The 26,021-nt window shown below is 60.9% G+C and overlaps 2 protein-coding genes across 2 annotated transcripts in view; one reads left to right on the forward strand and one right to left on the reverse strand.

Annotated features, from left to right (window-relative positions):
• Positions 1-20,867, reverse strand: part of LOC139240621 (host cell factor 1-like) — a 22,848-nt gene extending 1,981 nt beyond the window's left edge. The window contains exons 1-10 of the mRNA XM_070869175.1: positions 20,652-20,867; positions 16,880-17,236; positions 15,077-15,249; positions 13,781-13,936; positions 13,463-13,681; positions 9,269-9,373; positions 7,885-8,113; positions 6,702-6,844; positions 3,135-3,273; positions 537-757 (exon numbers count right to left, since the gene is read on the reverse strand). Coding sequence (XP_070725276.1) covers positions 537-757; positions 3,135-3,273; positions 6,702-6,844; positions 7,885-8,113; positions 9,269-9,373; positions 13,463-13,681; positions 13,781-13,936; positions 15,077-15,249; positions 16,880-17,236; positions 20,652-20,826 — 1,917 coding nt within the window. The 5' untranslated portion in view covers positions 20,827-20,867. The remainder of the gene's footprint in view (positions 1-536; positions 758-3,134; positions 3,274-6,701; positions 6,845-7,884; positions 8,114-9,268; positions 9,374-13,462; positions 13,682-13,780; positions 13,937-15,076; positions 15,250-16,879; positions 17,237-20,651) is intronic.
• The window catches only part of LOC139240489 (serine/threonine-protein kinase WNK3-like), a 167,302-nt gene that overhangs the window by 24,385 nt on the left and 116,896 nt on the right, over positions 1-26,021 (forward strand). The window lies entirely within an intron of this gene.

Consider the following 26,021-nt stretch of genomic DNA (forward strand, 5'->3'; position numbering starts at 1 on the left):
ACACTCACTCTCTCACACACACACACTCACTCTCTCACACACACACACTCACTCTCTCACACACACACACTCACTCTCTCACACACACACACTCACTCTCTCACACACACACTCTCCCACACACACACTCTCCCACACACACACACACACTCTCCCACACACACACACTCACTCTCCCACACACACACACTCACTCTCCCACACACACACACTCACTCTCCCACACACACACACTCACTCTCCCACACACACACACTCACTCTCCCACACACACACACTCACTCTCCCACACACACACACTCACTCTCCCACACACACACACTCACTCTCCCACACACACACACTCACTCTCCCACACACACACACTCACTCTCCCACACACACACACTCACTCTCCCACACACACACACTCACTCTCCCACACACACACACTCACTCTCCCACACACACACTCTCACTCTCACTCTCACTCTCACTCTCACTCTCACTCTCACTCTCACTCTCACTCTCACTCTCACTCTCACTCTCACTCTCACTCTCACGAGGTGGGAGCCGGCCTTTACCTGCATGGCGATGGCAGGCGTTGCCGTGCCGAGCCCGCTCGCTCCCGCCAAGCCGGGCTGCGCTGCGGACACTGTGATGACGGCCTGGTTGATCAGCTGGCTGGAGAAGGTGCCCATGGTGCTGGCGAGATTGGTGGTGCCGACGGCTGTGCCTCTCCCCACGGCGCCAGTCATGGTGCCCAGCGTGGTCACGCCTGCAAGGTGTGAGCAGCAAGAGTTAAACCAACCGTGTCGGGGGAGGGGGCAATGTCCGCGGGCCCCGAGTGACCGTATTATCCTGAAGCAGCCAGAGATCAAAATGGAGGCGTCTCGCACTTCGCCTTTCAAAACGGATGCTGCAATGTCGTGGAAAAATATACAAGCCCCTTACTTCCGATAAGCATCTGTTTCTCGCCGTGACCCTCCGCTATTGCGTATTCGAAAGCAATATGGGAATAGGAGGAGGCCGTTCAGCCCCTCGAGCCTGTTACATTAGGGACAGGAGGAGGCTGTTCAGCCCCTCGAGCCTGTTACATTAGGAACAGGAGGAGGCCGTTCAGCCCCTCGAGCCTGTTACATTAGGGACAGGAGGAGGCCGTTCAGTCCCTCGAGCCTGTTACATTAGGGACAGAAGGAGGCCATTCAGCCCCTCGAGCCTGTTACATTAGGGACAGGAGGAGGCCGTTCAGCCCCTCGAGCCTGTTACATTAGGAACAGGAGGAGGTCGTTCAGCCCCTCGAGCCTGTTACATTAGGGACAGAAGGAGGCCATTCAGCCCCTCGAGCCTGTTACATTAGGGACAGGAGGAGGCCGTTCAGCCCCTCGAGCCTGTTACATTAGGGACAGAAGGAGGCCATTCAGCCCCTCGAGCCTGTTACATTAGGAACAGGAGGAGGCCGTTCAGCCCCTCGAGCCTGTTACATTAGGGACAGGAGGAGGCCGTTCAGTCCCTCGAGCCTGTTACATTAGGGACAGGAGGAGGCCATTCAGCCCCTCGAGCCTGTTACATTAGGGACAGGAGGAGGCCGTTCAGCCCCTCGAGCCTGCTCCGCCATTCAGTGAGATCACAGTTGATCTTCGACCTCAAATCCACTTTCCTGCACTTTCCCTTAATATCCAAAAATCTACCGATCTCAGCCTTAAATATACTCAATGACTGAGCCTCCACAGCCCTCTGGGGCAGAGAATTCCAAAGACTCACCCCCCCTCTGAGTGAAGAAATTCCTCCTCATCTCAGTCCCAAATGGCCGACCCCTTATCCTGAGACTGTGTGACCCCTGGTTCTAGACTCTCCAGCCCGGGGGAAACACCCTCCCTGCATCTCCCGTCAAGTCCTGTAATAATTTTGTGTGTTTTAATTAGATCACCTCTCATTCTTCTAAACTCGAGAGAATATCGGCCCAGTCTGCTCAATCTCTCCTCATAGGACAATCCCCCCATCCCAGGAAGGTTCACTGGGTTGATTCCGGAGATGAAGGGGTTGTCTTTTCAGGAAAGGTTGAGCCTATACACATTGGAGTTTAGAAGAATGAGAGGTGATCTTATTGAAACGTGTAAGAACATAAGAATTAGGAACAGGAGTAGGCCATCTAGCCCCTCGAGCCTGCTCCGCCATTCAACAAGATCATGGCTGATCTGGCCGTGGACTCAGCTCCACTTTCGTAATCTATCTTTCCTTTCTTTATTGCTTTCTAAGTCATTCTTTGCTGTTGTTTAAAATGTTCCCAATCTTCTATTTTCCCACTAACCTTGGCTACCTTATACGCATTGGTTTTTAATTTGATACTTTCCTTTATTTCCTTGGTTATCCCTTCTCTTACTGCCCTTCTTTTTCACTGGAATATATTTTTGTTGAGCATTTTGAAAGAGCTCCTTAAAAGTCCTCCACTGTTCCTCAATTGTGCCACCGTTTAGTCTGTAAGTTTCTGAGGGGGCTGGACAGGGTGAATGCAGAGAGGATGTTTCCCCCCTCGTGGGGGAATCTAGAACTAGGGGGCACATAGTCTCAGAATAAGGGGTCGCCCATTTAAGACGGGAGATGAGGAGGAATTTCTTCTGGTGAATCTGTGGAATTCTCTGCCCCAGAGAGCAGTGGGGGGCTGGGTCACTGAATATATTGAAGGTGGAGATTTTTGAGCTGTAAGGGAGTCGACGGTTATGGGGAGCGGGCGGGGGAGTGGAGCTGAGTCCATGATCGGATCAGCCGTGATTAAATGGCGGAGCAGGCTCGAGGGGCCGAATGGCCGACTCCTGCTCCTGTTTCTTGCATAAGGGTTTAATGGGGAAGTGGAGTTGAGTCCATGATCGGATCAGCCGTGATTAAATGGCGGAGCAGGCTCGAGGGGCCGAATGGCCGACTCCTGCTCCTGTTTCTTGCGTAAGGGTTGAATGGGGAAGTGGAGCTGAGTCCATGATCGGATCAGCCGTGATTAAATGGCGGAGCAGGCTCGAATGGCCGACTCCTGCTCCTATTGCTTGTGACGCAGCCTGGCGCGCTCACCAACACCTGCTCCCGCCATCGCGCCCGCCCCCCCCCGCGGCCGAAGACGCTACTTGCACGCCCTCCCGCGGCTTACGGCCCGCCGGACGTACCTGTCGTCCCCTTGACCACCAGCGTGGTGACGGCTGGCTTTACGGCCGACACGGTGACCGGTGTGACCAGTCGCATGCCACTGACGGGCACGGTGCGGAGGATGGTGCCCGGCTGCCCAGGGGCCCCTTTCAGCAACACCTGCCGGGAAAAGCAAACCGACACGTCGGTGCACGCACGGGTAACCCCTTCCCCGCCCGCAAAAACAACCCGAACCCTCCCGACGCGTGCGTACCCAAGCACATTTTAAATGCGGTGAGGGTGTCGGCCTCCACCACCCGAAGAGGCAGCGAGTTCCAGACCCCCACCGCCCTCTGGGTGAAGAAATGCCCCCCCCCCCCCCCCCAAATCTACAACAATTTTTATTTATATGGCACCTTTAACGGAGTAAAATGTCCCAAGACGCTTCACAGCAGCGTTACACGACAAGACAAAGACAGAGCCACGCAAGAAATTACAGCAGACGACCAAAAGCTTGGCCAAAGAGGTAGGTTTTAAGGAGCGTCTGAAAGGAGGAGAGAGGGGTAGAGAGGCGGAGGGGTTTTGGGAGGGAGTTCCAGAGCTTGGGGCCCAGGCCGCCGAAGGCACGGCCGCCGATGATCGAGGGCCATTTGAGGGCAGAATTTGAGGAGCGTAGATATCGCATGGGGATGGTGGGGCTGGAGGAGGTTACAGAGATAGGGAGGGGGCACGAGGCCACGGAGGGATTTGTAAACTCGGATGGAGAATTTTGAAATCGAGGCGTTGTTTCACCGGGAGCCAAAGCAGGTCAGCGAGCGCAGGGGGTGATGGGTGAGTGGGACTCGGTGCGAGTTAGGACACGGGGCAGTGAGCACAGGGGGTGATGGGTGAGTGGGACTCGGTGCGAGTTAGGACACGGGGGCAGTGAGCGCAGGGGGTGATGGGTGAGCGGGACTCGGTGTGAGTTAGGACACGGGGTCAGTGAGCGCAGGGGGTGATGGGTGAGCGGGACTCGGTGTGAGTTAGGACACGGGGTCAGTGAGCACAGGGGGTGATGGGTGAGTGGGACTCGGTGTGAGTTAGGACACGGGGGCAGTGAGCGCAGGGGGTGATGGGTGAGCGGGACTCGGTGTGAGTTAGGACACAGGGTCAGTGAGCGCAGGGGGTGATGGGTGAGCGGGACTCGGTGTGAGTTAGGACACAGGGTCAGTGAGCGCAGGGGGTGATGGGTGAGCGGGACTCGGTGTGAGTTAGGACACGGGGTCAGTGAGCGCAGGGGGTGATGGGTGAGCGGGACTCGGTGTGAGTTAGGACACGGGGCAGCAAGCACAGGGGGTGATGGGTGAGCGGGACTGGGTGCGAGTTAGGACACTGGGTCAGTGAGCACAGGGGGTGATGGGTGAGCGGGACTCGGTGCGAGTTAGGACACGGGGTCAGTGAGCACAGGGGGTGATGGGTGAGCGGGACTCGGTGTGAGTTAGGACACGGGGCAGTGAGCACAGGGGGTGATGGGTGAGCGGGACTCGGTGCGAGTTAGGACACGGGGTCAGTGAGCACAGGGGGTGATGGGTGAGTGGGACTGGGTGCGAGTTAGGACACGGGGTCAGTGAGCACAGGGGGTGATGGGTGAGCGGGACTCGGTGCGAGTTAGGACACGGGGTCAGTGAGCACAGGGGGTGATGGGTGAGCGGGACTCGGTGTGAGTTAGGACACGGGGCAGTGAGCACAGGGGGTGATGGGTGAGCGGGACTCGGTGCGAGTTAGGACACGGGGTCAGTGAGCACAGGGGGTGATGGGTGAGCGGGACTCGGTGCGAGTTAGGACACGGGGTCAGTGAGCACAGGGGGTGATGGGTGAGCGGGACTCGGTGCGAGTTAGGACACGGGGTCAGTGAGCACAGGGGGTGATGGGTGAGTGGGACTGGGTGCGAGTTAGGACACGGGGTCAGTGAGCACAGGGGGTGATGGGTGAGTGGGACTCGGTGCGAGTTAGGACACGGGGTCAGTGAGCACAGTGGGTGATGGGTGAGTGGGACTCGGTGCGAGTTAGGACACGGGGTCAGTGAGCACAGTGGGTGATGGGTGAGTGGGACTCGGTGCGAGTTAGGACACGGGGTCAGTGAGCACAGGGGGTGATGGGTGAGTGGGACTGGGTGCGAGTTAGGACACGGGGTCAGCGAGCACAGGGGGTGATGGGTGAGTGGGACTGGGTGCGAGTTAGGACACGGGGTCAGTGAGCACAGGGGGTGATGGGTGAGCGGGACTGGGTGTGAGTTAGGACACGGGGCAGCGAGCACAGGGGATGATGGGTGAGAGGGACTCGGTGCGAGTTAGGACATGGGGTCAGCGAGCACAGGGGGTGATGGGTGAGCGGGACTCGGTGCGAGTTAGGACACGGGGCAGCGAGCACAGGGGATGATGGGTGAGAGGGACTCGGTGCGAGTTAGGACACGGGGCAGCGAGCACAGGGGGTGAGGGATGAGCGGGACTCGGTGCGAGTTAGGACACGGGACAGTGAGCACAGGGGGTGATGGGTGAGCGGGACTCGGTGCGAGTTAGGACACGGGGGCAGCCAAGTTTTGGATCGCCTCTAGTTTGCGTCGGGTAGAATGTGGGAGGCCAGCCAGGAGCGCAGCGCGTTGGAACAGTCAAGTCTGGAGGTAACACGAGGTGTCAGCCGTCCATTGGCAGAAGCAGATTCAATAGTAACTTTCAAAAGTGAAACTGGATACAGACTTGAAGGGGAATATTTGCACGTCTGTGGGGATAATTGAGGGATAAATATTGGCCCCAGTACACCGGGGAGAATTCCCCCCTGCTCTTCTTCGAAATAGCGCCATGGGATCTTTTACGTATACCCAAGAGGGCAGATGGGGCCTCGGTTTATAGTCTCATCCGAAAGACGGCACCTATGACAGTGCGGCGCTCCCTCAGTACCGCCCCTCCGACAGCGCAGTGCGGCGCTCCCTCAGTGCCGCCCCTCCGACAGCGCAGTGCGGCGCTCCCTCAGCACCGCCCCTCCGACAGCGCAGTGCGGCGCTCCCTCAGCACCGCCCCTCCGACAGCGCAGTGCGGCGCTCCCTCAGCGCCGCCCCTCCGACAGCGCAGTGCGGCGCTCCCTCAGTACTGCCCCTCCGACAGCGCAGTGCGGCGCTCCCTCAGCACCGCCCCTCCGACAGTGCAGTGCGGCGCTCCCTCAGTACTGCACTGGGAACGTCAGCCTAGATTTCTGTGCTAAAGTCTCTGGAGCAGAACTCGAACCCACAACCCTTCAGGCGAAGTGCCAGCCACTGAACCACGGCTGGCACGAATTGTCACACCATTTATGAGCGTGGGACGAACCGGAGAGCGCATTTAAAGATCCAGCGTGGGGACAGAGGGCCACAAACGGCCTCCGTCTTGCGTCGGGCGATTCTACGAGACGGACCTCTCTGCTTCGGCTCCAACACTGTTCAGTGAGTACGCGCCTCGTCCGTTCGCCGTGTAGCACTTGAGATTTGTGCTGAGCTTCTGTCGGTGCCTCCCGCGCGCGCGCCCCCCTGCCCCCCCGCACATCCTGTCCAACTCGCTGTGTTCCACTGTGACCCCCTCCGCTCCCCGCGCACTAACCTGCGTCAGCCCTTGCTGGCCCCCGCCCCCGCCGATCTTGGGCGCGGCCGTGATGATCTTGGCGGGGTTGCCTGTCCCCGATGTCATCACCTTGGTAGTGAAGATGGTGATGGGAGATTTCATCCCCGCGTTGCTCGGGACCCCTGCGTTTGAAGGAAGCACGGGTTCGTGTCATTCGGGCCGGGATCGCAAACATTACCGCCATCGCCAGGCGGCCCTGCCTTCTGCTTGGCCGAGGAGGGGGCAGTGGGGGGGGGGGGGGGGAAGGTAGGCTCCATCGCCATTAACGGGGACCACTTTCTCCCCCACCCCCTCCCGAGGCCTCTCCCCCATCAACGTGCACCTTCCACCAATCAACGGGCACCCCCCTCCTGTCAACGAAAGAAACAGGAGTCGGCCATTCGGCCCCTCGGGCCTGCTCCGCCATTTAATACGATCGCGGCTGATCCGATCATGGACCCAGCTCCACTTCCCCGCCCGCCCCTTCACTCCCTAATCGCTAAAAAATCTGTCTATCTCCACCTTAAATATATTCAATGACCCAGCCCCCCACAGCTCTCTGGGGCAGAGAATTCCACAGATTCACCAGAAGAAATTCCTCCTCAACTCCGTCTTAAATGGGCGACCCCTTATTCTGAGACTATGTGCCCCCTAGTTCTAGATTCCCCCCACGAGGGGGAAACATCCTCTCTGCATCCACCCTGTCCAGCCCCCACTCAGAATGCTGTATGTTGTAATAAGATCACCCCGTGTTCTTCTAAACTCCAATGAGTACAGGCCCGACCTTTCTTCATAAGTCAACCCCTTCGTCTTGGGAATCAACCGCGTGAGCCTTCTCTGAACAGCCCAACAAGGGGCACCCTCTACTCGTCAAGGGGTCCTCGACCCTCCAACTGGGGGCCTGCCTCGACCCTCCAACTGGGGGCCTGCCTCGACCCTCCAACTGGGGGCCTGCCTCGACCCTCCAACTGGGGGCCTGCCTCGACCCTCCAACTGGGGGCCTGCCTCGACCCTCCAACTGGGGGCCTGCCTCGACCCTCCAACTGGGGGCCTGCCTCGACCCTCCAACTGGGGGCCTGCCTCGACCCTCCAACTGGGGGCCTGCCTCGACCCTCCAACTGGGGGCCTGCCTCGACCCTCCAACTGGGCGCCCGCCTCCCCCCACATCCCCACCCGCCATTACCTGCCGTCCCCTGCTGCGCCATGAGAGCCGACACGGGGATGGTCTTGATGATGGTGGCGGTGCCAGGCTTGTTAACGACGTTGGGCGAGACGCTGCTGATGCCCAGGATGGTGGGCTTGGTCACGGCCCCGCCGCCCGCCTGCGAGGTGGTGATGATGGTGGCGGGTTTGCCGTCGCCCGAGGTCACAAGCTTCAGGATGGTGGCCCCTGGGGGGAGGGGGCCTTTGGTCTGCGTCCCGGGAAACACAAGGTTAGAGCCCGCCGTGGTCCTGAACAACTCGCGCGTCCTGCAATCGAGGTTCACCGCAGCGGAAATCAAAACTTGACTGACTGTTGCCGTCGCAAATGATGGGGGGGGGGTGGGGGTCCTCCGAATTATTGGAGGAACATTAGAGCAGAAGGGTAGAGAAAGAAAGAAAATGGGAGCAAAGAGAGACGGAGAAAGAGAGCCAAACACAAGTAGTACGATAAGCTGTGGACATTTATGGTCGGAAGATCTTTTGCGTCAGCAAGGCTCAGTGCGTCTCACTCTCATCCGTGTCAGGTGGTCGTGGGTCGCGCCCCTGCTCCAGACTCATAATCCAGGCCGTCACTCCCCCGGTGCTAGTACTGAGGGAGCGCCGCACTGCGCTGTCGGAGGGGCGGTACTGAGGGAGCGCCGCACTGTCGGAGGGGCGGTGCTGAGGGAGCGCCGCACTATCGGAGGGGCAGTACTGAGGGAGCGTCGCGCTGCGCTGTCGGGGGGGCGGTGCTGAGGGAGCGCCGCACTGTCGGAGGGGCGGTGCTGAGGGAGCGCCGCACTGCGCTGTCGGAGGGGCGGTGCAGAGGGAGCGCCGCACTGCGCTGTCGGAGGGGCGGTGCAGAGGGAGCGCCGCACTGCGCTGTCAGAGGGGCGGTGCTGAGGGAGCGCTGCGCTGTCGGAGGGGCGGTGCTGAGGGAGCGCTGCGCTGTCAGAGGGGTGGTGCTGAGGGAGCGCCGCGCTGTCGGAGGGGCGGTCTTTTGGATGAGACATTAAACTGAGGCCCCGTCTGCCCTCTCAATTGGATGTAAAAGATCCCGGGGCCACTATTTGGAAGAAGAGCAGGGGGGAGTTCTCCCCGGTGTCCTGGGCCCAATATTCATCCCTCGACCAACATCACGAACACAGACGATCTGGAGCATGATCACATTGCTATTCGTGGGAGCTTGCTGTGCACAAAATGAGCGTTTCCCACATTACAACAGTGACTGCACTCCAAAAAAAAAAAGAGTCCTCCTTTGGCTGTGATGCGCTTTGGGACGTCCTGGGGGGGGGGGGGGGGGGGAGAAATGCACAAAGGAAAGTTCCTAGCGCTGCTCGACATCTTGGTCCCAAAGCAAACACGCACGCGTACGGCGCTCGCACCTGAATATACTGTGTGACGGGGTTCGATGTCGCTTGGCCCGTCAGCATTCCCGACTGGACCGGTTTCGTCTGAACGAGGGACACCATCTTCCCCAGGCTGGAGATCTGGATGAGCGGAGGAGGATAAGCGTGGGGAGCAAAGACACACACACACACACACACACACACACACACACACACACAAGACGTTACAAAAAAAGGCCTCGGAGAATACTGGGTACCACACACCTCAATCGGAAAAGCGCCCCTCACAGAGACATAAGAAATCGGAGCAGGAGTCGGCCATTCGGCCCCTCGAGCCTGCTCCGCCATTCAACACGATCATGGCTGATCCGATCATGGACTCAGCTCCACTTCCCTGCCCGCCCCCTTATCGGTTAAGAAACTGTCTATCTCTGCCTCACATTTATTCAATGTCCCGGCTTCCACAGCTCTCTGAGGCAGCGAATTCCACAGATTTACAACCCTCCGAGAGAAGAAATTCCTCCTCATCTCAGTTTTAAATGGGCGGCCCCTTATTCTAAGACCATGCCCCCTAGTTCCAGTCTCCCCCATCAGTGGGAACATCCTCTCTGCATCCACCTTGTCGAGCCCCCTTATAATCTGATACGTTTCCATAAGATCACCTCTCATTCTTCTGAACTCCAATGAGTAGAGGCCCAACCTCCTCAACCTTTCCTCATAAGTCAACCTCCTCATCCCCGGAATCAACCGAGTGAACCTTCTCTGAACTGCCTCCAAAGCAAGTGTATCCTTTCGTAAATATGGAAACCAGAACTGCACGCAGTACTCCAGGTGTGGCCTCACCAATACCCTGTATAGCTGTAGCAAGACTTCCCTGCTTTTATACTCCATCCCCTTTGCAATAAAGGCCAAGATACCATTGGCCTTCCTGATCACTTGCTGTACCTGCATACTAACCTTTTGTGTTTCATGTACAAGTACCCCCAGGTCCCGCTGTACTGCAGCACTTTGCAATCTTTCTCCATTTAAATAATAACTTGCTCTTTAATTTTTTCTGCCAAAGTGCATGACCTCACACTTTCCCACATTATACTCCACGTGCCAAATATTTTCCCACTCACTGAGCCTGTGTGTGTCCTTTTGCAGAGTGGAGGTCGATGTACAGCCCTGATCTTATTAAATGGCGGAGCAGGCTCGAGGAGCTGAATGGCCAACTCCTGCTCCTATTTCTTATGAAGCGACATCAAAAATAGACACTGCAGCCAGGTAGTGATATTATCGGTGTGTAGGGATAGCAGAACATGGGCTGCGTTTGGGGAGTGCGTTTCGAACTGACTGTGGCAGCAATGGGACCGATTTGAGGAATGGCTTTATGCCAACAGGTTATCAGCTTGGCTCAGCATGTGGCACTGTCTCCACCGTCTTGGTCTTTTACTGACTGACCGGTCGGCTTACGGCACAACAGGCTCGAGGGGCTGAATGGCCTTGCTCCTACTCCTCTCTTTCGACGGATTGCGTTCCCAACTCCGAGTCAGGAGGATACGGGATCAAGTCCCACTCCAGAGAACGGAGCACAAAGATCTAGGCTGACATTCCCAATGCAGCGCTGAGGGAGCGCTGTACTGTCGGAGGGGCGGTACCGAGGGAGCACCGTACTGCGCTGTCGGAGGGGCGGTACCGAGGGAGCGCTTGTGCAATCTTGCCATGCGCACAATCATTGCCGACGTGGCAAGTCTTTCTAATCCATGTACGTGGAGTGCCACGGTGTTAATAACAAATGACTCCAGCTACCAATATCAAAACAGAAGAGAGAGGGGGACAGATCGCGCACGCGAGAGGTGGGGGAGGACTGGGCGCGAGCGAGCGAGGACCGGGAGAGAGCGAGCAAGGGAGGGGGGAGTGAGGGGGACCGGGCGCGAGCGAGCGAGGGAGGGAGGGAGTGAGGGGGACCGGGCGCGAGCGAGGGAGGGGGGAGTGAGGGGGAGCGGGCGCGAGCGAGCGAGGGAGGGAGGGAGGGAGGGGGACCGGGCGCGAACGAGCGAGGACCGGGAGAGAGCGAGCGAGGGAGGGAGGGAGGGAGGGGGACCGGGCGCGAGCGAGCGAGGACCGGGAGAGAGCGAGCGAGGGAGGGGGGAGTGAGGGGGACCGGGCGCGAGCGAGCGAGGGAGGGAGGAGTGAGGGGGACCGGGCGCGAACGAGCGAGGGAGGGAGGGAGGGGGACCGGGCGCGAGCGAGGGAGGGAGGAGTGAGGGGGACCGGGCGCGAACGAGCGAGGGAGGGAGGAGGGAGGGGGACCGGGCGCGAGCGAGCGAGGGAGGGAGGGAGGAGTGAGGGGGACCGGGCGCGAACGAGCGAGGGAGGGAGGGAGGGAGGGGGACCGGGCGCGAGCGAGCGAGGGAGGGAGGGAGGGAGGGGGACCGGGCGCGAGCGAGCGAGGGAGGGAGGGAGGGAGGGGGACCGGGCGCGAGCGAGCGAGGGAGGGAGGGAGGGAGGGGGACCGGGCGCGAGGGAGGGAGGGAGGGAGGGGGACCGGGCGCGAGCGAGGGAGGGAGGGAGGGGGACCGGGCGCGAGCGAGGGAGGGAGGGAGGGGGACCGGGCGCGAGCGAGCGAGGACCGGGAGAGAGCGAGCGAGGGAGGGGGGAGTGAGGGGGACCGGGCGCGAGCGAGCGAGGACCGGGAGAGAGCGAGCGAGGGAGGGGGGAGTGAGGGGGACCGGGCGCGAGCGAGCGAGGGAGGGGGGGGGGAGAACCGGGCGCGAGCGAGCGAGGACCGGGAGAGAGCGAGCGAGGGAGGGGGGAGTGAGGGGGACCGGGCGCGAGCGAGGGAGGGGGGAGGGAGGGGGACCGGGCGCGAGCGAGGGAGGGGGGAGTGAGGGGGACCGGGCGTGAGCGAGAGAGGGAGGGAGGGGGGAGTGAGGGGGACCGGGCGCGAGCGAGCGAGGACCGGGAGAGAGCGAGCGAGGGAGGGGGGAGTGAGGGGGACCGGGCGCGAGCGAGCGAGGGAGGGGGGGGGGGGGGGGGGGGGGAGCCGGGCGCGAGCGAGCGAGGGAGGGGAGAACCGGGCGCGAGCGAGCGAGGACCGGGAGAGAGCGAGCGAGGGAGGGGGGAGTTAGGGGGACCGGGCGCGAGCGAGCGAGGACCGGGAGAGAGCGAGCGAGGGAGGGAGGGAGGGGGGAGTGAGGGGGACCGAGCGTGAGCGAGCGAGGGGGAGTGGGCGAGAGCGAGCGAGGGAGAGAGGGGGAGTGGGCGAGAGCGAGCGAGGGAGAGAGGGGGAGCGAGGGAGGGAGGGAGGGGGGAGTGAGGGGGACCGGGCGTGAGCGAGCGAGGGGGAGTGGGCGAGAGCGAGCGAGAGAGGGAGGGGGAGTGGGCGAGAGCGAGCGAGGGAGGGAGGGAGGGGGAGTGGGAGCGAGGGAGGGAGGGAGGGGGAGTGGGAGCGAGGGAGGGAGGGAGGGGGACCGGGCACAAGCGAGGGAGGGAGGGGGAGTGGGCGAGAGCGAGCGAGGGAGGGATAGAGGGGGACCGGGCGGAAGCGAGGGAGGGAGGGGGGGGGGGGGGTGGGAGTGAGGGGGACCGGGCGCGAGCGAGCGAGGGAGGGAGGGAGGAGGACCGGGTGAGAGCGAGGGAGGGAGGGATAGAGGAGGACCGGGCGCGAGGGAGGGGGATCGGGTGAGAGCGAGCGAGGGAGGGAGGGAGGGGGAGTGGGAGCGAGGGAGGGAGGGAGGGGGACCGGGCACAAGCGAGGGAGGGAGGGGGAGTGGGCGAGAGCGAGCGAGGGAGGGATAGAGGGGGACCGGGCGGAAGCGAGGGAGGGAGGGGGGGGGGGGGGGGGGGGGAGTGAGGGGGACCGGGCGCGAGCGAGGGAGGGGGGAGTGAGGGGGACCGGGCGCGAGCGAGCGAGGGAGGGAGGGAGGAGGACCGGGTGAGAGCGAGGGAGGGAGGGATAGAGGAGGACCGGGCGCGAGGGAGGGGGATCGGGTGAGAGCGAGCGAGGGAGGGGGAGTGGGAGCGAGCGAGGGAGCGAGCGAGCGAGGGAGGGGGATCGGGTGAGAGCGAGCGAGCGAGGGAGGGAGGGGGATCGGGTGAGAGCGAGCGAGGGAGGGAGGGAGGGGGAGTGGGAGCGAGCGAGCGAGCGAGGGAGGGGGATCGGGTGAGAGCGAGCGAGCGAGGGAGGGAGGGGGAGTGGGAGCGAGCGAGGGCGAGAGAGAGAGAGACAGAGAACAAGAAGATTACCAGTGCACTGCCGCCAGCCATGGAGATGGGGCTCTTCACCAGCGTGATGGTTTTGGTCACTCCGCCCACCACCGTGGTCACCACCTGCGCCTGCTGGGCCACCGTCACGGTGCCGGACTTGTGAACCGTGATGATGGGCCGCATGGGCGAGCCGGGAGTGCCCGACGTCCCCACCTGAGCTGCCGCCGTCTTCAGCATTCGCGTGGCTGGATTGCTGACCTGGGAGGGGGGGGACCGGAGACAGGCGGCAGTGAGGGGGGAAGATTCGTCACACACAGGCAGACAGACGCGCGCAGACACAGGGAATGGTCCACCTACCATTATGGGAGAGGACGCCACCTTGACGGTGGCGGGCAGGTTGGAGCCCGGCGCGACGGCCACAGTCTTGATGGTGGTCGGGGAGATTTTCTGCGTGGCGGCGGCGGCAGCAGCCAGGGCGGCCATCCCGCTCATCGACGTGTTCCCGCCGATCGTCTGCAGGGGAGGAAAGCAAGGAAAGTGATCGCGGCTCGGTCGGGCAAAGCCGGCGCAGAGCGGGAGGGAGTCGGGAGACCCCGGGGGAGGGGGGGGGGGAGGGGGCGACGGGGGACCGACGTGTTCAGGGGAGGCCGTGGCCCCTCCAAGCACCGCGGCTGCCCTCCAGCCGCCTGTCGGGACGGCGAGTGTCGGCAGGATATTCGACCACAGCGGCATCGCAGGTGGAGCTCAATCGCCCGTCCTGATGCAAAGATTTGCACAGCGACGGACACGGAATTAGTGATCAGGAAAAACCACTGGCCCAGTGCTCTCCAATGCTCCCTGAGGGAGCGCCGCGCTGCGCTGTCGGAGGGGCGGTGCTGAGGGAGCGCCGCGCTGCGCTGTCGGAGGGGCGGTGCTGAGGGAGCGCCGCGCTGCGCTGTCGGAGGGGCGGTACTGAGGGAGCGCCGCACTGCGCTGTCGGAGGGGCGGTGCTGAGGGAGCGCCGCGCTGCGCTGTCGGAGGGGCGGTACTGAGGGAGCGCCGTACTGTCGGAGGGGCGGTACTGAGGGAGCGCCGCACTGTCGGAGGGGCAGTACTGAGGGAGCGCCGCACTGTCGGAGGGGCGGTACTGAGGGAGCGCCGCACTGTCGGAGGGGCGGTACTGAGGGAGCGCCGCACTGTCGGAGGGGCGGTACTGAGGGAGCGCCGCACTGTCGGAGGGGCGGGTACTGAGGAGCGCCGCACTGTCGGAGGGGCGGTACTGAGGGAGTGCTGCACTGTCGGAGGGGCAGTACTGAGGGAGCGCCGCACTGTCGGAGGTGCCGTATTTCGGATGAGACATTAAACCGAGGCCCCGTCTGCCCTCTCGGGTGGATGTAAAAGATCCCGGGGCCACTATTGGAAGAAGAGCAGGGGGAGTTCTCCCCGGTGTCCTGGGGCCAATATTTATCCCTCGACCAACATCACGAAAACAGACGATCCGGGTCATTATCACATCGCTGTGTGTGGGAGCTTGCTGTGCGCAAATTGGCGTTTCCCACAATACAACAGTGAGCGCACTCCGAAAGTGCTTCATTGGCTGTGAGGCGCTTTGTGATGTCCGGTGGTTGTGAAAGGCGCTATATAAATGCAGGTGTGGGCACAGCAAACACTCACCATGCCCTGGGCGCCCTGTGCTGGCACCACCATGCGGACCCCGGTGGGCAGCGTCGCCATGGTGACCGGCACCTTCCCCTGCTGCCCCGCCTGCCGCACGGCAATCAGCGAGGTCCCGCTCGCCAAAACCGTCGGTGTCTGCGGTGACGCCACCCGCAGCACGGCCGTGGTACCTGCAGGGTAAGAGTGGAGAGGTGAGGGCAAGGGTCGCCGGGGGGGGGGGGGGGGGGGGGGGGGGGGGGGGGGAAGAGAAGAGAGGTGAGGGCAAGGGTCGCCGGGGGGGGGGGGGGGGTGTGTGTGAGGGCAAGGGTCGCCGGGGGGGGGGGGGGGGGGGGGGGGGTGGGGGGGGTGAGAAAAAGAGAGGTGAGGGCAAGGGTCGCGGGGGGGGGGGGGGGGGGGGGGGGGGAGAAGAGAGGTGAGGGCAAGGGTCGCCGGGGGGGGGGGGGGTGAGAGAGGTGAGGGCGAGGGTCGCCGGGGGGGGGGGGGGGGTGAGGGCAAGGGTCGCCGTGGGGGGTGGGGGGGGGGGGGTGAGGGCAAGGGTCGCCGGGGGGGGGGTGGGGGCAAGGGTCGCCGTGGGGGGTGGGGGCTGAGGGCAAGGGTCGCCTGGGGGGTGGGGGCTGAGGGCAAGGGTCGCCTGGGGGGGGGGGGGTGAGGGCAAGGGTCGCTGGGGGGTGGGGGGTGGGGGTGAGGGCAAGGGTCGCCTGGGGGGGGGGGTGAGGGCAAGGGTCGCCGGGAGGGAGGGTAAGGGCAAGGGTCGCGGGGGGGGGAAGGTAAGGGCAAGGGTCACTGGGGGGGGGGGGGGGAGTGAGAGGGGGGGGGAAAAGAGAGGGAGGGCACAGGTCTGCGGGGGAGGGAGAGAGGGGGGCGCGAGAGGGAGAGTAGGGGGGTGGGGAAGAGTAGTAGGGGGGGGAGGGGGGAGCGGGGGGGGAGGGGGAGCGGGGGAGGGAGAGGGGAGAGAGGGGGAGCGGGGGAGGGAGAGAGGGGGGAGCGGGGGAGGGAGAGGGGGGGGGCGGGGGAGGGAGAGTTGGGGGGCGGGGGAGGGAGAGTTGGGGGGGCGGGGGAGGGAGAGTTGGGGGGGCGGGGGAGGGAGAGTTGGGGGGGCGGGGGAGGGAGAGTTGGGGGGGCGGGGGAGGGAGAGTTGGGGGGGCGGGGGAGGGAGAGTTGGGGGGGGCGGGGGAGGGAGAGTGGGGGGGGCGGGGGAGGGAGAGTTGGGGGGGGGCGGGGGAGGGAGAGTTGGGGGGGGCGGGGGAGGAGCATTACCGGTCCGTTACCCACTCCATACCCGGCATTACTGCCCCATTACCCCCTCCGTACCCGGGCTTACTGCCCCATTACCCCCTCCGTACCCGGGATTACTGCCCCATTACCCCCTCCGTACCCGGGCTTACTGCCCCATTACCCCCTCCGTACCCGGGATTACTGCCCCATTACCCCCTCCGTACCCGGGCTTACTGCCCCATTACCCCCTCCGTACCCGGGATTACTGCCCCATTACCCCCTCCGTACCCGGCATTACTGCCCCGTTACCCCCTCCGTACCCGGCATTACTGCCCCGTTACTCCCTCCGTACCCGGCATTACTGCCCCGTTACTCCCTCCGTACCCGGCATTACTGCCACTCCCTCCGTACCCGGCATTACTGCCCCGTTACTCCCTCCGTACCCGGCATTACTGCCCCGTTACTCCCTCCGTACCCGGCATTACTGCCCCATTACCCCCTCCGTACCCGGCATTACTGCCCCGTTCCTCCCTCCGTACCCGGCATTACTGCCCCGTTACTTCCCCGTGGATGTCGGGCACTCACCTGGTCTGCGGATCCCGGTGGCGCTGCCCAGCAGGGTCTGCGGGGGTGCCAGCGCGGCGGCCGCGGCGGCGACGGGGGCGGAGCAGGGCACGGCAGCGCCCTGCTGCGGCAGCAGCGAGATGCCCACCTGCTGGGGCGAGGGGGCGGCGGAGGCCGGGGCGGGGCTCTTGGGCTGCCCGGCGGGCACCGAGGGCAGCGGGTGGAGGGCGGGCGAGGTGGCGGCAGCCGCCGCGGGGATGTCGTACTTCTGCAGCTGCAGCAGGTAGCTGTCGGCGGTGGGCACCGAGCCCCAGCTCACCTCCAGCGAGCTGGTGTTGGCCCGGACCAGCTGCACCCGCGTCGGAGCTGGCGGTCTCTCTGTAAAAAAAAAAAAACACACACAACGGGCACGAGTTAGAGTCGGAGGGGCGGTGCTGAGGGAGCGCCGCACTGCGCTGTCGGAGGGGCGGTGCTGAGGGAACGCCGCACTGTCGGAGGGGCGGTACTGAGGGAGCGCCGCACTGCGCTGTCGGAGGGGCGGTACTGAGGGAGCGCCGCACTGCGCTGTCGGAGGGGCGGTGCTGAGGGAGCGCCGCACTGTCGGAGGGGCGGAACTGAGGGAGCGCCGCACTGTCGGAGGGGCGGTACTGAGGGAGCGCCGCACTGTCGGAGGGGCAGTACTGAGGGAGCGCCGCGCTGTCGGAGGGGCAGTACTGAGGGAGCGCCGCACTGTCGGAGGGGCAGTACTGAGGGAGCGCCGCACTGTCGGAGGGGCAGTACTGAGGGAGCGCCGCACTGTCGGAGGGGCAGTACTGAGGGAGCGCCGCGCTGTCGGAGGGGCGGTACTGAGGGAGTGCCGCACTGCGCTGTCGGAGAGGCGGTGCTGAGGGAGCCCTGCACTGCGCTGCCGGAGGGGCGGTACTGAGGGAGCGCCGCACTGCGCTGTCGGAGGGGCGGTACTGAGGGAGCGCCGCACTGCGCTGTCGGAGGGGCGGTGCTGAGGGAGCGCCGCACTGTCGGAGGGGCGGAACTGAGGGAGCGCCGCACTGTCGGAGGGGCGGTACTGAGGGAGCGCCGCACTGTCGGAGGGGCAGTACTGAGGGAGCGCCGCGCTGTCGGAGGGGCAGTACTGAGGGAGCGCCGCACTGTCGGAGGGGCGGTGCTGAGGGAGCGCCGCACTGCGCTGTCGGAGGGTCGGTACTGAGGGAGCGCCGCACTGCGCTGTCGGAGGGGCGGTGCTGAGGGAGCGCCGCACTGCGCTGTCGGAGGGGCGGTGCTGAGGGAGCGCCGCACTGCGCTGTCGGAGGGGTGGTGCTGAGGGAGCGCCGTACTGCGCTGTCGGAGGGGCGGTGCTGAGGGAGCGCCGCACTGTCGGAGGGGCGGTACTGAGGGAGCGCCGCACTGCGCTGTCGGAGGGACAGTACTGAGGGAGCGCCGCACTGTCGGAGGGACAGTACTGAGGGAGCGCCGCATTGCGCTGTCGGGAGGGGCGGTGCTGAGGGAGCGCCACACTGTCGGAGGTTCCGACTTTCGGATGAGACGTTAAAGCGAGGCCCCGTCTGCCCTCTCGGGTGGACATAAGAGATAATAAGGGCACTATTTCGAAGAGAGCAAGGGGGGAATTATCCCCAATATTAATCCCTTCGTCAACACCACTAACACAGATGATCTGGGTCATTATCACATTGCTGCTTGTGGGAGCTTGCTGTGCGCAAATTGCCGTTTCCCACATTACAACAGTGACTACACTCCAAAAGTAGTTCATTGGCTGTGAAGCGCTTTGTGACGTCCGGTGGTCGTGAAAGGCGCTATATAAACGCAAGGCTTTATTCTTTTCAAGCGGGCTCCGCCATTCAATGAGATCGCGGCTGACCTTCGACCTCAACTCCACTTTCCCGGCCAATCCCTCGATTCCCCGAGCGTCCAAAAATCGACTGATCTCAGCCTTGAATATATTCAGAGGCTGAGCCCCCACTGCCCTCTGGGGCAGAGAATTCCAAAGATTCACCCCCCTCTGAGTGAAGAAATTCCTCCTCATCTCAGTCCTCAATGGCCGCCCCTCAATTCTGAAACTAGTGCAGGGTTACGGACCGAGAGCTGGAGAGTGGCATTAGGCTGGATAGCCTTTTGCTGGCCGGCACGGACCGAAATGGCCTCCTGCCGTGTTGTAAACTTCTATGATTCGAAGACATTCCTCCTCATCTTCGTTTTAAATGGGCGACCCCTTATTCTGAGACTATGTGCCCCCTAGTTCTAGATTCCTCCCACGAGGGGAAACATCCTCTCTGCATCGACCCCGTCCAGCCCCCTCAGAATCTGATACCTTTCAATAAGATCGCCTCATTCTCCTAAAGTCCAATGAGTAGAGGCCCAACCTGCTCAACCTTTCCTCATAAGACAACCCCCTCATCTCCGGAATCAACTGAGTGAACCTTCTCTGAACTGCCTCCAATGCAAATATATCCCTCCTTAAATAAGGAGACCAAAACTGTACCCATCCCAGGAACCAGTCTAGAAACATAGCAAATAGGTGCAGGAGTAGGCCATTCGGCCCTTCGAGCCTGCACCACCATTCAATATGATCATGGCTGATCATTCACCTCAGTACCCCTTTCCTGCTTTCCCTCCATACCCCTTGATCCCTTTAGCCGTAAGGGCCACATCTAACTCCCTCTTGAATATATCCAACGAACTGGCCTCAACAACTTTCTGTGGTAGAGAATTCCACAGGTTCACAATTCTCTGAGTGAAGAAGTTTCTCCTCATCTCGGTCCTAGATGGCTTACCCCTTAATCCTTGTAACCCCTGGTTCTGGACTTCCCCAACATCGGGAACATTCTTCCTGCATCTAACCTGTCCTATCCCGTCAGAATTTTATATGTTTCTATGAGAAACCCTCTCATTCTTCTAAATTCCAATGAATACAAGCCTAGTCCATCCAGTCTTTCTTCATATGTCAGTCCTGCCATCCCAGGAATCAGTCTGGTGAACCTTCGCTGCACTCCCTCAACAGCAAGAATGTCCTTCCTCAGATTAGGAGACCAAAACTGAACACAATATTCCAGCTGAGGCCTCACTAAGGCCCTGTACAACTGCAGTAAGACCTCCCTGCTCCTGTACTCAAATCCTCTCGCTATGAAGGCCAACATGCCATTTGCCTTCTTCACCGCCTGCTGTACCTGCATGGCCAACTTTCAATGACTGATGCACCATGACACCCAGGTCTCGTGAACCTTCGCTGCATGCCCTCCAAGGCAAGTATGTCCTTCCTCAGGCCCGTTTGCTGCTCTACACTTCTCAATGTCCTACCACTGAATGTGTACCGCTCCGGGCCAAAGATTGGCCGAAGTGGAGGAAGTGCATCCGGGAGGGGCGCTGAGCACCTCGAGTCTCGTCGCCGAGAGCGTGCAGAAACCAAGCGCAGGCAGCGGAAGGAGCGTGCGGCAAACCAGTCCCACCCTCCCCTTCCCTCAACCACTGTCTGTCCCACCGGTGACGGGGACTGTGGCTCCCGTATTGGGCTGTTCAGCCACCTAAGGACTCATTTTTTAGAGTGGAAGCAAGTCTTCCTCGATTCCGAGGGACTGCCGATGAAGATGATGACGATTCCCTCGCCTCGTTAGCCCTCCCTGGTGAGCCTGCTCCGACTGGAGGGTCAGTTTTTAAAAAAATGTTTGTCCGTGGGATGTGGGAGTCGCTGGCAAGGCCAGAAAGGGAGGGAGTGGGGGGGGGGGGGGGGGGGGGCTCCGTTCGAAAGAATAATGAACAGACACCGAGCCTGCATCGCGCTTACCTGTCTCCAAGTACCACAGGTCCTTGCAGCACACCTGATTATTCCAGGCTTTTCGGTAACCATCACGGCCGCTCCAGATATAGAGCCGAGAGTTGACTGCCACCGAACAGTGGCCGGCCCGCGCTCGTGGCAAGTTGTCCTCCTGTGCTTCCATGACCACCAACTCCCAGGTCATCGTGTCTGTCGGGGCAGGGCAGAGAAGCACAACATTGGTCTTTCAATTCCTGACGGCACAGTCATCTCGAGAAGACTTAGAACGTCGGAAATCGGAGCAGGAGTCAGCCATACGGCCCCTTGAGCCTGTTAATATCACGGTTGACAAATCTGCAGGAATTTTTTTTGAGGATGTTTCCAGTAGAGTGGACAAGGGGAGAACCAGTTGATGTGGTGTATTTGGACTTTCAGAAGGCTTTCGACAAGGTCCCACACAAGAGATTAATGTGAAAAGTTAAAGCACATGGGATTTGGGGGTAGTGTGCTGACGTGGATTGAGAACTGGTTGTCAGACAGGAAGCAAAGAGTAGGAGTAAATGGGCACTTTTCAGAATGGCAGGCAGTGACTAGTGGGGTACCGCAGGGTTCTGTGCTGGGGCCCCAGCTGTTTACACTGTACATTAATGATTTAGACGAGGGGATTAAATGTAGTATGTCCAAATTTGCGGATGACACTAAGTTGGGTGGCAGTGTGAGCTACGAGGAGGATGCTATGAGGCTGCAGAGTGACTTGGATAGATAGGTTAGGTGAGTGGGCAAATGCATGGCAGATGAAGTATAATGTGGATAAATGTGAGGTTATCCACTTTGGTGGTAAAAACAGAGAGACAGACTATTATCTGAATGGTGACAGATTAGGAAAAGGGGAGGTGCAACGAGACCTGGGTGTCATGGTACATCAGTCATTGAAGGTTGGCATGCAGGTACAGCAGGCGGTTAAGAAAGCAAATGGCATGTTGGCCTTCATGGCGAAGGGATTGGAGTACAGGGGCAGGGATGTGTTACTAGTGTTGTACAGGGCCTTGGTGAGGCCACACCTGGAGTATTGTGTACAGTTTTGGTCTCCTAATTTGAGGAACTGGAGGGAGGACATTCTTGCTATTGAGAGTGTGCAGCGAAGGTTCACCAGACTGATTCCCGGGATGGCGGGACTGACATATCAAGAAAGACTGGATCAACTGGGCTTGTATTGACTGGAGTTCAGAAGAATGAGAGGGGATCTCATAGAAATGTGTAAAATTCTGACGGGTTTAGACAGGTTAGATGCAGGAAGAATGTTCCCGATGTTGGGGAAGTCCAGAACCAGGGGTCACAGTCTAAGGATAAGGGGTAAGCCATTTAGGACCGAGATGAGGAGAGACTTCTTCACCCAGAGAGCGGTGAACCTGTGGAATTCTCTACCACAGAAAGTTGTTGAGGCCAATTCACTAAATATATTCAAAAAGGAGTTAGATGAAGTCCTTACGACTCGGGGGATCAAGGGGTATGGTGAGAAAGCAGGAATGGGGTACTGAAGCTGCATGTTCAGCCATGAACTCATTGAATGGCGGTGCAGGCTAGAAGGGCCGAATGGCCTGCTCCTGCACCTATTTTCTATGTTTCTAATACGATCGCAGCTGATCCGCTCACGTCCGCTCTACCGCCTCTGTGGAGCTGGCATCTGAGGAGGGCGCTCCTCACGTCTCCGCACAGACGGGCCTGGGTGTGGATCCCTGCAGCCCACTGGGATCCGGGACGGCGCACAAGCGACGGACGTCCGCTCCTGCGCAGGCCAGGCTAAAACCCAATGTGGCCGGCAACCTCCTCCAAGTTCAATACCGCCGTCGGGTCATCCTCCCTCACGCCCCACCAAAACGTCAACGGGTGTCAGTGATGCGGAGGTTCTGCAGGATGGCCAAGTTCGACGTCATCCACGGCTGCTGGTGGAGAGCTGGCGGGGTCTTCTCCGTGATTGGATGCATCTCGAGACATCCGCTCGCGGGCATCCGCACGGGTCGATCGGGGCGACGCGCCAATCAGACCTACAATCTGACTTTCCAGGGCTGTGATTGGCAGCAGTCTTGCCGGACCCCCACCAGTTCTCCCCTGCTGTCGCTGGCTCTCGGACAACTTTCTGACTGGTTCATGCTCCCGCTGAGATGCACGCGTGTGTGGGGCCGCGCAGCAGTCTGGAATGTTTGCGTCTACACAGCGCCCGAGGAAGACCAAGGCCCTCAACGCTACCACCCAGCTCGCGGTCTACAGGGCTGTAGTGGTACCCGCCCTCCTGTGTGGCTCAGAGACACGGACCGTGTACAGCGGACACCTCAAGTCGCTGGAGAAATACCACCAACGCTGTCTCCGCAAGATCCTGCAAATCCCCCGGGAGGACAGACGCACCAACGTTAGCGTCCTCGACCAGGCCCAACATCCCCAGCATCGAAGCACTGACCACACTCGACCAGCTCCGCTGGGCGGGGCCACATTGTCCGTGTGCCCCCGACACGAGACTCCCCAAAGCGAGCACTCTACTCGGAACTCCTTCACGGGCAAGCGAGCCAAAGGCGGGCAGAGGAAACGTTACAAGGGACCACCCTCAAAGCCTCCCTGATAAAAGTGCAACATCCCCCACCGACACCTGGGAGTCCCTGGCCAAAGACCAGTCCGCCCTGAGTGGAGGAAGTGCATCCGGGAGGGCGCTGAGCACCTCGAGTCTCGTCGCCGAGAGCGTGCGGAAACCAAGCGCAGGCAGCGGAAGGAGCGTGCGGCAAACCAGTCCCACCCTCCCCTTCCCTCAACCACTGTCTGTCCCACCTGTGACAGGGACTGTGGCTCCCGTATTGGACTGTTCAGCCACCTGAGAACTCATGTTTAGAGTGGAAGCGAGTCTTCCTCGATTCCGAGGGACTGCCTATGATGATGATGAGGGTCACCTCAGGCTCCAAAGCGACTCGCAGCCACTTTTTGAAGTGTTGCAATGTGGGAGACGTCATTTTGCGCTCAGCAAGCTCCCACAAACAGCCAGGTGATAATGACCCAGATCCGCTGTGTCAGTGATGTTGGACGAGGGATAAATATCGGCCCCCAGGACACCGGGGGAGAACTCACCTTCGAAATATGCCCGTGGGATCTTTTACGCCCACCAGAGCGCGCAGACGGGGCCTCGGTTTAACGTCAATATTTATGCCTCAAGCAACATCGCTTAAAAAAAAAAACAGATGATCTGGGTCATTATCACATTGCTGTGTGTGGGAGCTTGCTGTGCGCAAATTGGCTGCCGCGTTTCCAACATTACAACAGCGACCGCACTCTTTTTAAAAAAAAAAACAACAGTTCATGGGCTGAGGCGCTTTGAGACGTCGAGGTGGTGAACGGTGCTATAGAAATGCAAGTCTGTCTTTTCTATTTTTAAACACATCATGTGCACAGGAGAGAAGCTGCAAGGGGCAGAGTAGGGGGTGGGGGAGACGGAGAGAGGCGGGGGGGGGGGGGGAAACGGGAGACAGGACGGAGAGGGGTGACGGGACGAAGGGGGAGGGGGGGGGGGGGGAAGAGAAAAGTGAGGGGACGGGACGGGGGAGAGAGAGAGACGGGGGGGGGGGGTGGAGAAGAGAGAGAAAGAGAGAGAGAGAGAGAGAGAGAGAGCGAGAGAGAGAGAGAGAGTGTGGGGGACGGGGAAAAAGGAGGGAGAGGGGAACGGGGGGGGGGGGGGAGGAGAGAGAAAGAGAGAGGGGGGGGGGAGGTGGAGGGAAGGGAGGGGACAGGGCGAGGGGGGGGAGGAGGGAGGGGACAAGGGCGGCGGAGGGGAGGGGGAGGGGAGAGAGAGAGAGAGAAAGGGGGGGAACGGAATGAGAGAGAAGGGGGGGGGGAACGGAATGAGAGAGAGAGAAAGGGGGAACGGAGAGAGAGAAAAAGGGGGGAACGGAGAGAAAAAGGGGGGAACGGAGAGAGAAAAAGGGGGAACGGAGAGAGAGAAAAAGGGGGGAACGGAGAGAGAGAAAAAGGGGCGAACGGAGAGAGAGAGAGAGAGAGAAAGGGGGGAACGGAGATAGAAAAGGGGGGGAACGGAGAGAGAGAAAAGGGGGGGGACGGAGAGAGAGAAAAAGGGGGGAACGGAGAGAGAGAAAAAGGGGGGAACGGAGAGAGAGAGAAAAAGGGGGGAACGGAGAGAGAGAAAAAAGGGGGGAACGGTGAGAGAAAAAGGGGGGAACGGAGAGAGAGAGAAAAAGGAGGGAACGGAGAGAGAGAAAAAGGGGGGAACGGAGAGAGAGAAAAAGGGGGGAACGGAGAGAGAGAAAAAGGGGGGGAACGGAGAGAGAGAAAAGGGGGGGGGGCGGAGAGAGAGAAAAAGGGGGGAAAGGAGAGAGAGAGAAAGGGGGAACGGAGAGAGAAAAAAAGGGGGGGACGGAGAGAGAGAAAAAGGGGGGGACAGAGAGAGAGAAAAAGGGGGGAACGGAGAGAGAGAAAAAGGGGGAACGGAGAGAGAGAGAAAGGGGGGAACGGAGAAAGAGAAAAAGGGGGGAACGGAGAGAGAAAAAGGGGGGAACGGAGAGAGAGAAAACGGAGGGGAACTGAGAGAGAGAGAGAAGGGAGGGGAACTGAGAGAGAGAGAGCGAGAAAGGGGGGAACGGAGAGGAGAGAGAAATGGGGGGGAAACGGGGAGAAAGAGAGAGAAAATGGGGGAAGGGAGAGAGAGAGAGAGAGAAAGGGGGGGAATGGAGAGAGAGAGAGAAAGGGGGGGAACGGAGAGAGAGAGAGAGAGAGAGAAAGGGGGGGAACGGAGAGAGAGAGAGAGAGAGAGAAAGAGAGAGAGAGAGAGGGAGAGAGAGAGAGAGAAAGGAAGGAATGGAGAGAGAGAGAGAGAGAGAGAGAGAGAGAGAGAGAGAGAGAGAGAGAGAGAGAGAGAGAAAGGAAGGAATGGAGAGAGAGAGAGAAAGGGGGGGAACGGAGATAGAGAGAGAGAGAAAGGGGGGAACAGAGAGAGAGAGAGAGAAAGGGGGGAACAGAGAGCGAGAGAGAAAGGGGGAACGGAGAGAGAGAGAGAAGGGGGGAAGGGAGAGAGAGAGAGAAGGGGGGGAACGGAGAGAGAGAGAAAGGGGGGGAACAGAGAGCGAGAGAGAGAGAAGGGAGGGGAACGGAGCGAGAGAGAGAAGGGAGGGGAACGGAGAGAAAGAAAGGGGGGGGAGGTGGAGGGAAGGGAGGGGACAGGGCGAGGGGGGGGAGAGAGAGAGAGAGAGAGAGAAAGGGGGGGAACGGAATGAGAGAGAAGGAGGGGGAAACGGAATGAGAGAGAAAGGGGGAACGGAGAGAGAGAGAGAAGGGGGGAACGGAGAGAGAGAGAGAGAGAAGGGGGGTAACGGAGAGAGAGAAAAAGGGGGGAACGGAGAAAGAAAAAGG

This window comes from Pristiophorus japonicus, chromosome 32 (genome assembly GCF_044704955.1).
Source record: "Pristiophorus japonicus isolate sPriJap1 chromosome 32, sPriJap1.hap1, whole genome shotgun sequence".
NCBI lineage: Eukaryota > Metazoa > Chordata > Chondrichthyes > Pristiophoridae > Pristiophorus > Pristiophorus japonicus.